The sequence below is a fragment of the Macaca thibetana genome, chromosome 14 (assembly GCF_024542745.1).
Source record: "Macaca thibetana thibetana isolate TM-01 chromosome 14, ASM2454274v1, whole genome shotgun sequence".
In the NCBI taxonomy this organism is placed as follows: Eukaryota; Metazoa; Chordata; class Mammalia; order Primates; family Cercopithecidae; genus Macaca; species Macaca thibetana.
The window spans coordinates 116,964,936-116,980,612 of NC_065591.1; the positions used below are offsets into that span (position 1 = coordinate 116,964,936).

The 15,677-nt window shown below is 44.5% G+C and overlaps 2 protein-coding genes across 5 annotated transcripts in view; one reads left to right on the top strand and one right to left on the bottom strand.

Annotated features, from left to right (window-relative positions):
• FEZ1 (fasciculation and elongation protein zeta 1) overlaps window positions 1–9,429 on the bottom strand; it is a 51,253-nt gene extending 41,824 nt beyond the window's left edge. For 2 of the 4 annotated variants that reach the window (XM_050755714.1, XM_050755711.1), the window contains exons 1-2: window positions 9,221–9,429; window positions 2,704–3,059 (exon numbers count right to left, since the gene is read on the bottom strand). In XM_050755714.1, the coding sequence (XP_050611671.1) occupies window positions 2,704–3,014 (311 nt within the window). In that variant the 5' untranslated portion in view covers window positions 3,015–3,059; window positions 9,221–9,429. Of the gene's footprint in view, window positions 1–2,703; window positions 3,060–8,933; window positions 9,013–9,220 lie in introns of those variants that run through there. The other 2 variants (XM_050755713.1, XM_050755712.1) reach the window with 2 other exon arrangements.
• On the top strand, window positions 8,380–9,935 carry LOC126934872 (putative uncharacterized protein MGC39545). The gene is given in 2 exon segments (XM_050755738.1): window positions 8,380–8,706; window positions 9,600–9,935. Coding segments are annotated over 2 exon segments (591 nt in total). The 5' UTR covers window positions 8,380–8,419; the 3' UTR covers window positions 9,904–9,935.
• The last annotated feature ends 5,742 nt before the right edge of the window (window positions 9,936–15,677 follow it).

The window sequence follows — 15,677 nt, forward strand, 5'->3', positions numbered from 1 at the left end:
CAAGTTTATGACAATAACATTAGAGCTTTGTTCAGAAGTGTAGTCAGGTGAGATATTAAATCATCCTTTTCCTTTACTTAGCCATAATTTCAAAGTTGAAATATTTGGATAGTGTCTATGAAACAAGGTGTGTAACAGAATTCTGATTTTTATTTTAAATTGTAAAGAGGGGTTAGAACTGAATGCCTGGAAAGTGCTGTATTAATTTTTCTCTTCCCAGCTTCCTCCCTCTACACTGTCCCCAAATTATACTTTATCTTGAAGGAATTATTCAACCTTTGGTCTCTTAACCGAGGCAGTCAATGAGGCAGTCAAGTCAGAAAAATCAGGCTGAGAAGGCCAATAATCCCATGTGATGGTAATTAACATTGAGTGGCCTCTTCTAATGTGCTAGAAGACAGTAAGAATCTGCTCATTGGGCCTTCATCCTTAATGAGGCAGAGGAGGGGTTTTGATAAGGAGGAAATTATTTGTTGGAAGCAAAAGGAATGGGACGCATCTTGAAATGTCATTTTCAGAGCACATCCTGGGTGAGGTAAGAAATTAGGTTCTTTACAAGTCCTTAGCCTCACTTCATCAAGATTGAGCTCTGGAGGTTTCATAGATGAGGACCTACACAGTCAACCAGGGTTAAGTGACTTGGCCAAGGTCACACAGTGAGTTAGAAAGAGTACCAAAATTAGAATTCATAGTCTTTGTGTTTCCAGTTCATTGGCTGGTGCACTCGAATGAAAAAATGTTCTGCATAATAAAGCCCCAGAGCCATTCTTTTTTGACTTATAGATGTTGAGCAGATAACAGGCTCAGAATCTAAAAAGAATCTGTTTGAAACTTAAAATTTAAACACATAGCCCACAGTTATAGTACTGGTCAGCAAAATGAAATGCTCTCTGTGATCATACCTTCCGGCCAGCATTAATTAAAAAGAAAAGAAGGAAATGGTGTGGGCTTAGAAATACATTACATGTACATACAAGGCTACTAGCTATTATCACTCATCTAGTTTATTCAAATTCAATATTTCATTCAAAAATATTATTTGCTCATTTACTACAAACCGAGCACTGTATGAGACAGTGGGGCTGTAAGAGTGAATAAGACAGATATTTGTTCCCTCTATGTGTAGAGGTAGAGTCTTACAGCAGTCATCAAATAAGCAACCCTCTCCCAAATACAGCCAGGTTCCAATCCTCTAGTACATGCCTCTTACCCCATGATTTGTGGGCCATTCTTCCCACTCAAATTCACAAAAAGGGAAACAAAAGCACAGGTGCTTCAGACTTCCCTGACCTTTGACATTTCTTGTGTGCTAGCTAAAGAACAATGGATGCATATTGTATCTCTGCAGGGAACTCATGTAGACAGTAGTCCCCCCTTCTCTGCAGTTTTGCTTTCCCAGGGCTCGGTTATCTGCTGTATAGTACAATGAAATATTTTGAAAGAGAGAGAGAAAGAGAGACCACATTCACATAATTTTTATTACAATGTATTGTTATAATTGCTGTATTTTGCTGTGAGCTGTTGTTAGTCTCTTACTGTGCCTAATTTATAAACTGAACTTTATCATGTGTACGTACATACAGGAAAAAACATTAGGGTTTGGTACTAGCAGCAGTTTCAGGCATTAATTGGGGGTCTTAAAACATATCCCCCACCATGGGCCGGGCGTGGTGACTCATGCCTATAATCCCAGCACTTTGGGAGGCCAAGGCGGGCAGATCACGAGGTAAGGAGTTCAAGACCAGCCTGGCCAACATGGTGAAACACCATCTCTACTAAAAATACAAAAATTAGTCGGGTGTGGTGGTGCATGCCTGTAGTCCCAGCTACTCAGGAGGCTGAGGCAGGAGAATCGCTTGAACCTGGGAGATGGAGGTTGCAGTGAGCAGAAATCATGCCACTGCACTCCAGCCTGGGTGACAGAACGAAACTCCATCTCAAAAAAAAACGACACACATCCCCCGAGGATAGTGGGGAACCACTGAATCTTTACTAAATGCCTAAAACATCCTTCTTTAATTTGTGTAACATATCACCCCCTTCTCTTTCTAGTCCCTTCTGAAAGAGTACTTTTCTCAGATCCCTTTTCTTGACTACTATTAAGACCCTAGAAGTAGCTAGCAAGTGATACAAGGAATCTGCATACTCAAAGGCCACATCACCTAGTTTCCACCTTTACTTTGTCCAGGGTAGCCCCCTGTGCTCTCAGTTCAGTTTAGATGCTTTCTTATGTGGACATATCCTAGCATCTGTAGATAACTCTCCAGGCCTGAGGGGCTGTCAAAAATTCAGGATTTTCAAAATTCTGGTGTTTCTTGAAGCAAATTGGTCCAATAACATAGATTCATCCATCATGGTTAATTAATTTTTTCTGGACTTTATTTCTAACATCTCGCTGAATTTCCACTGATATAAAGAAAGCTCAAGATAGACCCTGAAATTTACTGTGCTCCTGACATTCCATTTTGTATCTAGGAAAACCCTCATTCCTCTAAGGTTTCAATTTAAGAAAGTTCTCCGCAGGGGACTGTAAAAGGACATATATAGAGCTATGACAGCAAGTACCAGGGCACTGCTCCGCTGACAACACGAAAATGAAAGTAATAGGCCATAAACCTATAGACAGAAACTAGCACTATGTCAAGGAGCCAAGGACTACAGGGCTCTCGACTGAAGCAGGAGAGGGCAATTAAGACTTCTTACTCCTCGTCCTGAAGGGTCTCCTCCTCCTCTTGGATCTGTAACTGGTTCTTCACGGGAGCTAGGTTCTCGGTCTTGGCATTGTAGTTCCGAAAGCAGACATTGAGCTTCTCATCAAATTCATTCACGAGGTCCTCCATGGACTTGAAGCTGATTATTTCGGAAGAAAAATTCTCAAGCTCAGAGAGGGAGGGGTCCTCGAGATGGTGGGGAGATGAACCATAGAAACACCGGGGTTTCTCCTCCGGGTCCTCCGAGCAGCAGGGTCGAAGGTCCTCAAACTCTTCATCCAGACTCACCAGTGGGGCCTCCATTCTTGCTCAGCAGGAGAACAACAGCGACTTTCAGGATGAGTTTATCTAAAAGAAATGAACAGCATAATGTGAGTTTAGACCAGGCTGATCTAAATAATAGAGTTAACTTTAGAGACACACCTGCTTCCCATTCCCTACTCCCAAAAACAAGGTACTGGTTAAGTACGAAGCTCCCGGACAAGATCATGTAGGTTTGCATTCTGTTCTGTCCTACCAGCTGTGACCTCGGGCAAATGATTAACTGCTCTGTGCTTCTTATTCTTCTCTAGATATAATACTGAAACCACCTCAAAGGGCTGTTAGAAGACTAAAGGAGTAAACACAGGTAAGTGCTTAAAACAGTGCCTGGAAGATAATAAGTGCCAATATTGTTGAATACTTTCTGTTGGTGTTTTAGTAGTAGTATTATTATTACTGTTACTATTATCACAGACCCACATCCTTAACTACGTGATCTGAAAGCTGAAAATTCTCCATTTTGGCAGCAAAATGTGACATGATCTAAACTCATCTGGCAACTAAACATGACCAACATGAATATAAAGCTGCTCGTGGCTTTAATTGATCCCATTTCGTGTGTTTTGCTGCAGAAATATTGATTTTTTAATTACAAAGATTGCTATCCCAGATCCCACTGGATGAAATGCAGAATGTACACCCTATTACTACCTTCCAAAATCTGAAATAACCTGAATTCCAAGTGCCTGGCCCCAGGGGTTTTGGATAAGGGTTCATGTACCTAGATATTACTACCCTTATCAATAAATAATAGAAACTGATAAAACATTGGCTGGGTGTGGTGGCTCACGCCTGTAATCCCAGCACTTTGGGAGGCTGAGGTGTGAGGATCATTTGAGCTCACTCAGGAGTTCAAGACCAGCCTGGGCAACATAGTGAGGTCCCATCTCTATTTTTTATTTAAAAAAAAAACTAATACAACATCAGTAGAGACTTTCCAATAAGTGCCTGCATTGTTTTTGTTTTGTTTTGTTTTGTTTTTGAGACATAGTTTCACTCTGTCGCCCAGGCTGGAGTGCAGTGGTGTGATCTCAGCTCACTGCAACCTACACCTCTGGGTTCAACCAATCCCCGTGCCTCAGCCTCCCAAGTAGCTGGGATCACAGGCGTGTGCCACCACACCGAGCTAATTTTTGTATTATTAGTAGAGATGGGTTCACCATGTTGGCCAGGCTGGTCTCGAACCGCTGACCTCAGGTGATCCACCAGCCTCAGCCTCCCAAAGTGCTGGCATTACAGGCATGAGCCACCGTGCCCAGACAAGCACCCGAGGCTTTCCCACACATAGATCATATGCCTAGGAGCAGAGGAATAGACTAAATCATCTATTATGCTGTATCCTGTAAGAAACAGACCCAACTACCCATGTGCTCCAAAGCCATACTCCATAACCATCTTGAGCACTGCACCCTGAAACGCTGCACACACAGACCTCCCTTCAGTTCCCACCAACTGTGGGACCTCTACCCCTCATCGGGCCCTCTTCATACACCGCTTCCAACTGTGATTTATCCATCTGTGTGTACATCTGGGCCCCATTCAATTTTAACTTAAATTCCTCGAGGACACAGAAATCCTCTGGATATCTTCCCTGGCTCCAAATATACACTGCCTACCCTGTGGCTAGGCAGTCAGTCAATGTGTGCTCATTGAAAAAATTATCTGTCTCCCACATACAGTTTTCCATTTTCAATTTCAGGCAGCACAAGCATTGCTGACTATCATACCCTTCCCTACATGCTCAACAGAAAGGCAACCAAGCTTTTCTGTTCGGTCTATTGGGTTATTGATATAGTTAGGTGCTCAAATTGGAGGCGCTTCCTGAGAAGAACCAGACAGACAGCAAAATTCATGGATTTTGCCCCAGGAGTGCCCATTCTCCATCTCTACCTACAAAACTAAAACTCTAAATAAGCAAAGCAAAGGACATGCCAGACAAGGACACTACCAGTTTGCACCAGGATTTTGCTGGGATTAAGTTGATTATCACTGCTTTAAAACATATTCAGAGCATTTACTGTTTGCAAAGGCAACATGATAGGACCTTTGAATACAAAAATAAATACAAGTAGCACCATATCTTGGAAAGAAGGCAGGCTCAAGAGCCAACAGATCTGCCAGTGGCTTGCTAAGTGACAAGCATCGTTGGGCCTGATTTCCTCATTTGTTTTAAGGAAGGTGTTGGTACAGCGTTAACATATTTAGGAGTTAATTTTAATAAATCAATAATTTAATCATATTGATTGAAATTATATGTTTATTTAATCCAATATATCCAAAGTGTTACCATTTCAAAATGTAATCCACAAAAAAACGAATGAGGTGGTTTTTATTCTTTTTTATACTAAGTCCTTTGGAATCCGGTGTATATTTTCCATTTACAGTACATCTCGCTTTGGACTAGCCACATTTCAAGTGCTCAACAGCCAAATGTGGCCTGTGGCTACCGCAATGGACAACATAGCTCTAAAGCAAACACAAGTAATTGCCCATCAGGGGTTCTTCATCTTCAGTACATAGACCCCTGCGGGCTCTTTGAAGGTAACTATATTTCAGTGAAATTGGTTTCCTTTACAAGACTAAGTATTTTATTTTATGCATTTAAAAACATTATTTTGAGAAGGAGCCCATAGACTTCTCCATACCACCAAAGGAGTTCATAGTGCAAAAAAGATTAAGAATCCCTGAGCAACAAAAAAGTGAGATTAGAAAAGATGGCAGAATGAGGTAGAGAGTACAAAAGGTTTTACAGCCCAGGAATTTGTGTTAAGGCAGTACTCTGTGATGGTTAAGAGCATAGGCTTCGGGTTCCTGTCCTGGTCCTATCACTCCTAACTGGGAGACTTTGGGCAAGTTATCAGCCTCACTGTGCCTCAATTTCATCATCTATAAAATGGAGTTTAAAACAGTGCTTCCCTTGAAGATTACTTTTTGGACTAAATGAGATCATCTTTGAAGTGATAACTACAATGTGTGGAATATAGAAAGCATCCAATAAATATCAATCATTCTAGGAAAAACAAAGCTGGGCACGGTGGCTCACACCTGTAATCCCAGCAACTGGAGAGGTTGAGGCAGGAGGGTTGGTTGAGACCATGAGTTTGAGGCTATAGTGAGCTATGATCACACCACTGTATGCCAGCCTGGGTGACAAAGTGAGACCCTATCTTAAAAAAAAAAAAAAAAAAAAAAAAAAGTAAAAAACAATTCTAGGAAAACCAGGATAGCTTACTTACATAGAAATGTGATGCGGAGGCTGGGCACGGTGACTCATGCCTGAAATCCCAGCACTTTGGGAGGCCGAGGTGCGTGGATCACCTGAGGTCAGGAGTTCAAGACCAGCCTGGCCAACACGGCGAAACCCCATCTCTACTAAAAATAAAAAAAAAAAAAAAAAAAAAATTAGCCAGGCATGGTGGCAGGTGCCTGTAATCCCAGCTACTTGGGAGGCTGAGGCAGGAGAACAGCTTGAGCCCAAGAGGCGGAGGTTGCAGTGAGCGGATATCACGCCATTGCACTCCAGCCTGGGCAACAAGAGCGAAACTCCATCTCAAAAAAAAAAAAAAAGAAAAAGAAAAGAAAAGAAAAAGAAAAAAAGAAATGTGATGTGGGAGTGCTTCAGGTAAAAGCAAAATTATCCCTGCCATGATATTCTCTGTGCAATGCTTCAATGTGCTTATCAAACAAGAGAACTATGCTGAAAGGATTTTAGCATCTTTTTTACTAAGGCTTTTTTTTCAATTCATTTGTTCAAAGGTTCCTGGATCATGGGTCCCATTTTACAGAGACATGAAAGCTAATCAGATAGTGTTGCAGGTATTTACACTGCCTTTAAATGTGTACTTTTCTCTGGGAATGACAGGGGAGAACCAGGTGGTGACACCAGTGGGGTTTCTGATTTGAAATGACACAGTCTATAGGATTAACCAGCAACAAGAGGCCAATCCAACTAGAATCTAGGACTAAGACTGAGTTTTGAGTGTTGGCAACAGGAAGAGGTGCTGAAAGCACCTATCCTCAGCCCGGGCAGACTGTAGAGAAAATGGATTCATCTAGAAAATTATAAAAGACAAAATGAATATCACAGCTCTAGGGTTCAGACATATGCTCATTTGAAACAGTCCATAATATAGACTGATTGCTTTTTGTCAACTCATTACCCAAGAGCCAAGAAGTGCTGCATGAATGACCATCTGGAGATGAAGTTAAAGCGAAAGCCAGTGCTGGGAAACTAAAGTCACTCAACATCCAAACTGAACCCAGCATTTGTGGAAAGACCCCAGGCTGTGGCACAGGAGATGAGAGTCAGGCCTGCTGACTGGCCCCACTATAGCCTCTAGGAGGGCTCTGTGGATTGGGGCTGGCAGCACGTCCTTAGATGGTGACCCTGCCTTCCTTCCTTTAGCCCACTTTCTTTCACCCTCCCCTCTTCGCGGAGTGCTTTCATCCTTCAGTTAAAATGTCTGAAACAACCTTATCTTCCATCCTGGCAAGCTTGCCCCGTCCTCATTCATAGCTCATCTGGGAGCCCTCCTTTCCTTAAAGAAGGATTAATACAAGTGATAGTTTATTCCCCTTAGACTTCCAAGATTAAAAATAAATAAATACATACATGAAAATGGCAGAAAGAAGGAACCATGGGAGGGTCGCCTTTTCTTTCTCTCTTTACCACAGAACAGAGCGCAGGACTATAGTTGGATTGTCCTACAATCTATTCCATTTATTTTCACTCCCAATAGATGGTGTAATTTGGAAAAGAAAAGACACTCACGGGGCTTAACAGAGACCCAGTAGGAAACGCGTAAACGTCTCCCTGCAGCACAATGATGCACTGGCTGCAGCTCCGGGCTGCGGTACAAATGCTCAGTCCCTGCTTTGCTGAGCTGACCCGAGTGGAGCGGAGCGGTGGAGATCTCACCACGCTAACCCCGCTGGGCCTGGGCACCTCCACACAAGCCCCATTCCATCTCCTTCTTCCCATTACTTGCTCCATAGATCAATTGATTCCGTGCCTCGTCGTCCCCCATGTCCGTCCCTAAAACCTGCCCTACACTGATCCACCTTCAGATTTCCCACTGCTCCTCCGCGGAACCCAGCCAGTGTGCATGTTTGTGCACATTTTGACAGAAAGGGTATTTCGTTGCATATGGATCAGCAACCCCTTCGCGGTTCTGCTTGCTACCCTCCCCCTCCTCCCGCTGCTCCATTCACCTCCATCTCAGATCTCCCTCCTCCCCCCGGTCCGGTGGGGTAAAGAAAGGCTCCTCCAGGCAGCACAATGGCTGGCGCTCCGAGGAAGCCGGACTCATCCCGCGCAGGCCGCACACACACTCCACTGCCCTCCTGGTCAAACAAGCCCGGACACGGGAGAGGGGTGGGAGTCGGGGATGCCTAGCGGCGGGGAGGGAAGGGATAGGCAAAAGGGAAGAAGAGCGGGCTGTGATACCCCCTCGACGCCGTCAAACACTGCTCCCCGCGCTCCAGAGCCGGGGGCCCACCCGACGGCAGCGCGCCCCGCCACCGCGCCGCCGCCCCGGTCCCTTCTCCCGCCCGTCTGTAGTAAAACAATCGCTCCCCCGGCGTCTGCGGCCGCTGCCAGCGGTTCTGACACTGCAGGAATGCGCGGACTGGGGAAGGCTCAGCACTCTGGGGAGGGGCACGAGCGGGGTCGGGGGTAAGTTCTTAGGGACAAAGATGATGTTGGGGCGTTTACGGTGACTGGACCAGATAACGGTCCCGGGACCAGGCACCGACCCACTGCCCCAGCGCGATCGGGCGGCGTTCCCTTCCTCCCCCAGCCCCCATACCGCGCCGCCTGCCTTCACACGCGCGCACACACGCGGGCACAAACACGCGGACGGACACACACACACACACACACACACACACACACACACACACCCCAGGCCTGGCTGGAAGGCCGATGCTGAGATGATACTGGAGGAGCCCATCATCCCACATCTCCCGGGCCTGGCGCTGCGTCCCAGCTGCGCTCCCTGAAGGGCTGGGCAGGAGAGCGACGGCCTCCCGTTGTTCCTTTCCAATCCCAGGATGGGACGGGGTGAGGGACGCTGTGGCGACCCCAGACCGTCCTGTCAGAGAATCCCGGGGCCTCCTTACCACCCCCACCAGACCCCACCCCCAGCAGTGGGTCGGGTCCTAACTAAAGTCGACCCCCGCGACGGCACCTGTGCGGGTCCTGGCGGAGGGAGGCGGATCCCGGGGCTCAGCCGGACACCCCCATCCACGGGCCGCGGGAGCGGCCGGAGCGCAGCGCAGCGCAGCGGAGAGCCAGCTAGCCAGCGAGCGCTCCCCCCGCAGCTCCGGCGGCGCCCGGCTCCGCTCCCGCCTCCACCCCACCCCCTCCCTGCGCTCGTGCCCGGGCTCCGGGGGCGCGCCCGCGCTCGGGCACCCACCCAACTGGCACGCGCGGGAGCTGGACGTCATCCCCTAGTTAACATTCATAGCCTTCCTCTGAGCACGTGGGCCTGCCTTTATTAATATTTATGCATTTCTGTTTCTCTCCTCTTTAACATTGGTCTTTCTGCTTCCCTCATGAATATTCAGAAGCTCCAAGATGAGCGCGTGCAATAACTATCAACATGGATACCTCGCAGAGCCTGACACTAGCTTCTGGATAAAATGCAGGCGATGGCTGCTGGCGGATGCCGGCAGACACACTCAAAGGCCCTCTTGGACTTTCTGAGCTGCCCATTCTCCTCTACTGGAGGCTGAGGCGGGCAGGCCCAGCGACGTCTCCCAGCCCCAACTGAGTTCCGACCTCAAGCCAAAAGTGAGGAGGCCGGCAGGAGAGCTTTTCTCGCCCAAAGATGCGGGGTGGGAGCTGGATCCAGCTGAAAAATCTGAGTGAGAAGGTTTCAGGCCCAGGAGGACTTGAGATAATACAGGAAAATTCAAGAGGCTGAAATAAGAAGGGTCCCTGGGGTCTTGTGAAAAATTATTCATTTATCATGTCTACTGTGTATAGGCCTGTGCTTATAGAAGCTGTCAATAAAAAGTCTCATAATTCATGGATACACACAACTAAGAGCACAAGAACTGTAATTATCGAAGGAAGGCACTGGAAAAAGCATGTCGGCTTGGAGAACCCCAAGTACTTTTGTCTGATTACAAAGTACCTCTGGGCTGAACTAAGAACTTCAACTGGAAGGGGCAGGGAGCTTCTCTTTTGCTGGTTTATGCATTCATTCCACAGACATTTCAACCATGAGAAGGATGGAAACAGGAATAATGTCCCAATGAGATGAGAAGAAGCGTTGGCCTATTTGCCTTTGTGGGAGCAATAGACAGAGGATGTCTTCCTGTAAGAAATCATAAGGCCAGGCACAGTGGCTCACACCTGTAATCCCAACATTTTGGAAAGCTGAGACAGGAGGATCACTTGAGGCCAGGAGTTCAAGACCGGCCTAGGCAACATAGTGAGACCACATCTGTACAAAAAAAAAAGTAGCCAGGCATGGTGACCCATCCTGGTAGCCCCAGCTACTCTGGAGGATGAGGTGGGAGGATCGCTTGAGCCCAAGCAGTTGAAGCTGCAGTGCACTCCAGCCTGGGCAACAGCAAGACGTTGTCTCAAAAATAAATAAATAAATAAATAAATAAATAAATAAATAAATAAATCACAAAGAGTAGCTGGTTAAAAGATCCCTAAATCTCCTTTCTTGGGATTATACCCAGTTTTGTGACCTTAGGTTAGTTAACTTCCCTGTGGCTCATTTCCTCATCTGTAAAATGAAGAAAATAATAGTGCCCCACTCTATTGTGGCCTGTTGTGGGATTAAAGGAATGAATATAAGTAAAGTACTTCCAGGTATATTAGAAGGCACTATACGTAGGTATGTGTGTGTGTGTTTTTATATATATATGTCTTGGCTAATTTGAGGCCATCTTTTGTCTAGATCTTCAGAGCATGGGACAAACAGGTTTGAGAGAAGCTTGTGAAGTACTGAAAGTGATACAGAACTTGGTCTTGAACTGGTGACCTTGTTAGTTATCCTCTCTGAGCCTTAGTTTTCTCATCTGTAAAATGGTGATGCCAATATCTGCTGTTGGATGCCAATGTCTACTACAAAGTTGTTGTTATGCATATTAAGTAATATAATGCGTGCAAAATGCTTAGCACAGTGCCTGGCATATAATAAGTAACCAATTAGTGGATTCTGTTGTTATTTTTGTGAGGCTATGAAGAAACTGAAAGTTGAGGACATCTAGGCTAGGTACCTGGGATGAGAAATCCCTGAACATTAGCCCAGTTATTCTTTCAGCAAACACTTATTTTATTGTAGTAAGATATATACAACATAAAAATTACTATTTTAACCATTTTAAGTATACAAGTCACTAGTATTAAACACATTCACATTGTTGTGTAACCACCACCACTATTCATCTACAGAAATTTTGTTATCCATACAGAAACTCTGTATCCATTAGACACTAACTTCCCAGTACTCCCTTCCCCAGCCCCTGGTAACCACTATTCTAATTTTGTCTCTAAGAATTTGACTATTCTAGGTACCTCATATAAGTGTAATCATACAATATTTGTTTTTTGTATCTGACTTATTTCACTTAGCACAATGTTTTCAAGGTTCATCTCTGTTGCAACAATGTCAGAATTTCCTTTCTTTTTAAGGTTAAATAATATTCCATGGTATGTATATACTACATTTTGTTTATTCATCTGCCCATGGACATTTGGATCGTTTCCACCTTTTGGCTATTGTGAATAATGCTACTAATTTGTCATGAGATTAGAGTGAGAAAGAAAGGATAAAAAAAATAATGCTGCTATCAACATTGGTGTACAAATTCCAGCAAACATTGGTTGCATTCTATGACCTAGGTTAGAAGTTGGGGAGCTAAAATGAAGGCATGCTTTCAGGAGGTTCCATGTTTAGTACGTTGATTTCCAAACTCTGCTGCTTAGAACCTGTGGTGGATTGAATGGTGTCTTCCTAAAATTCGTGTCTACCTTCAGTAGGTAGCATGGCCCTGCTGACAGCTTGATTTTGGACTTCCAGCCTCCAGAACCATGAGATCACACATTGCTCCATAAGATCATTTGTTATGGCAGGCCTAGGAAACTAACACAAATTTTGGTAGTAGAAAGTGGGGTGCTGCTGTAGCAAATACTTAAAAATGTGCAAGTGCCTTTGGAACACGGTAATGCAAAGAGGCTGTAAGAATTTTGAGACACATGACAGAAAAAGCCTATATTGCCCCGAAGAGACTGTTGGTAGAATTACAAATATTAAGGGCAATTCTAGTGAGGCTTCTATGGTCATAGAGAATACATATGATAATACATGTATTATCATAACAAAATAGAAATATGAATGTTAAAGGTGATTCTGGCAAGGTCTAAGATGGAAATGAGGAACTGTTGTTAGAAACTGAACAAAAGAGAAACTTTTTTATAGAGTGGCAGATAACTTGGCTGAATTTTGTCCTGCTGTTGGAAGGCAAGTAGAACTTATAAGCAATGAACTTGTATATTTAGCTGAGATTTCCAGGCAAAATGTAGGAGATTTGGCCAGGTTTCTCCTTGTTGCTTATAGTAAATTGCAAGGAGGAGTAACTCACTCCTAAGTAGTGAGTTACACAGGAGACCAACATGGTTTCTGAGAATTTTATACCAACAGAAACACTGTCAGCCTGAAATGAAAAGGACAGAGATAAAATGAAGGACAAGTCTTAGACCTCTGAAATTCCACAGGCAGAAAATAGGCTGATGCATGTTCTTGGCAGCAAACAAGGATTATCCTTCAAGAAAAAGAAAGAATGACTCTTAGGATGGAGCCCATTGCCTTGGATCCAGAGGAAGGAGCATCGAACCACAAGGGATTTTTCTCAGGCCTTGAAACCTAATGGAACTTCCCCTGCTGTTCTGCAAGCTTGCTTTAGGCTAATGAGCCCCTGTTTCCTTTCCATTTTCTCTCTCTTTCAAAAATGTTTAAAAAATTTTTTTTTTAGAGATGGGGTCTCACTATGTTGCCCAGGCTGGTCTCAAAGTCTTGGCCTCAAGGGATTCTCCCACCTCAGCCTCCCAAAGGGCTAAGATTATAGGCATGAGCTACGGTGCCCAACCCTCCTTTTCTCCCTTTTGCAAGGAGAATGTCCATCCAATGTCTGCTCTACCACTGTATTTTGGAAACAGATGATTTGATTTCTAGTTTCAAAGGTCCACAATGCGAGAGGAATTTTGCCCCAGAATATATCACACCTAGAGTTTCACCCATACCTGATTTAAATGATGAGATTTGGAACTTTTAGAGTTTATATTTGTAATAGATGAGATTTAGATTTAGAGCTAATGCTGAAAGGGGTTAAACCTTAGGAATGTTGGGATGGGGCCAGGCACCGTGGCTCACGCCTATAATCCCAGCACTGTGGGAGGCCAAGAGGGGCAGATCACTTGAAGTCAGGAGTTTGAAACCAGCCTGGCCAACATGGTGAAACTCTGTCCCTACCAAAAATATAAAAAACTAGCCTGGTATGGTGACGTGTGCCTATAATCCCAGCTACTCGGGAAGCTGAGGCAGGAGAATTGCTTGAACCTGGGAGGCAGAGGTTGTAGTGAACCAAGATCGTGCCACTGCACTCCAGCCTGGACAACAACAGAGCAAGACTCCCATTTAAAAAAAAAACAAGGCCGGGCGTGGTGGCTCAAGCCTGTAATCCCAGCACTTTGGGAGGCCGAGGCGGGCGGATCACGAGGTCAGGAGATCGAGACCATCCTGGCTAACACGGTGAAACCCCGTCTCTACTAAAAAATACAAAAAACTAGCCAGGCGCGGTGGCCAGCGCCTGTAGTCCCAGCTACTCGGGAGGCTGAGGCCAGAGAATGGCGTGAACCCGGGAGGCGGAGCTTGCAGTGAGCTGAGATCCAGCCACTGCACTCCAGCCTGGGCGACAGAGCCAGACTCCGTCTCAAAATAAATAAATAAATAAATAAATAAATAAATAAATAAAACAAAAAACAGAACATTGGATGGGATTAATATATTTTGCATGAGGAGTAGACAAGAATTTTGGGGGAGCCACAGGGTAGACTGTAGTGGGATGGATAATGTTCCCCAAAAATACATGTCTACCCCAAACTTCAGAATATGACTTTATTTGGAAATAGGGCCTTTGCAGATGTAATTAGTTAAAATGAGATCATACTAGATTAGGGTGGTCCTGAAATCTAATGACTTGGTGTCATTGTTAAGGCAGTCCTAAAAAAAACCAGTATAGAACCCTAGAAAGAGTCAAGGATGTAATTCAATATTCAACATACTTTAGTACCTCCTGTGTACAAAGCACTGCCAAAATTAAGGATGCAGCAATGAAGAAAATAATTTATGTCAAGCACTGGCACATGACCTAGCATATAGTATGTGCTCAATAAGTGCTGACTGTGTGTTGTTAGGGGTTTCAGGGATCCTCCTTAGGGCTGATAGAGCTATTCCCACCTCCCTATCCCTTCAATCAAAGTTAATCTAATTTTATTTTTACTCATACTAAAAGTTTCTAGAGCTTAACAAAGTTTCAACTGGGTGCAGTGGCTCACGCCTGTAACCCCTGCACCTTGGGAAGTCGAGGAAGGAGGATCACTTAAGCCCAGGAGTCTGAGACCAGCCTGAGCACCATGGTGAAACCTTGTCTCTACTAAAAATTAAAAAGTAAAAATTGACCAGGCATGGTGGTGCACTCCTGTAGTCCCAACTACTTGGGAGGCTAAGGCAGGAGGATCGCTTAAGCCCTCAGAGGTGGAGGTTGCAATGAACTGAGATGGCTCCACTGCACTTCAACCTGAGACACAGAGCCAGACCCTGTCTCAAAAATAAATATCTAGCTGGGTGTAGTGGCTCACCCCATAATCCCAGCACTTCGGGTGATCAAGGGTGGCAGACCTTCTGAGCTCAGGAGTTCCAGACTAGCCTGGGCAACATTGTAAAAACCTTGTCTCTACTAAAAATAAAAAATAAAAATAAAAAGTTAGCTGAGCATGGTGTTGCACACCTGTGGTCCCAGCTACTCTGGAGGCTAAGACGGGAGGATCATTTGAGCCTGAGAAGCAGACATTGCAGTGAGCTGAGATTGCACCACTACACTCCAACCTGGGTGACAGAATGAAACCCCATCTCCAAAATCATAAATAAATAAATAAACAAATAAATAAATAAAATACACTAAAGGAAAATGTACACATGAAAAATAAAGGAAGAAAAAAACATCCACAGAGAAGCTGATTATTTGATAGAATGACTTAGGCATTGAAATAAAAGATAGTGGGCACTGAGTAAATATTTGTCAAATAAATGAACCAAAACATGCAAAAGGAGATTTGGGTTCTGGGGTCTGATTCCACAGTCATTAGCTATGTTTCTTAGTTAACTTCTCTCATATTTTCTCCTTCTGGGTTTTTTTGTTTTTGGTTTTTTTTTTTTTTTTTTTTTTTTTTTTTTTTTTTTTTTTTTGAGGCAGAGTTTCACTCTTGTTGCCCAGGCTGGAGTGCAATGGCACGATCTCGGCTCACCGCAAACTCCGCCTCCCAGGTTCAAGCAATTCTCCTGCCTCAGCCTCCCTAGTAGTTGGGATTATAGGCATGTGCCACTACGCCCAGCTAATTTTGTA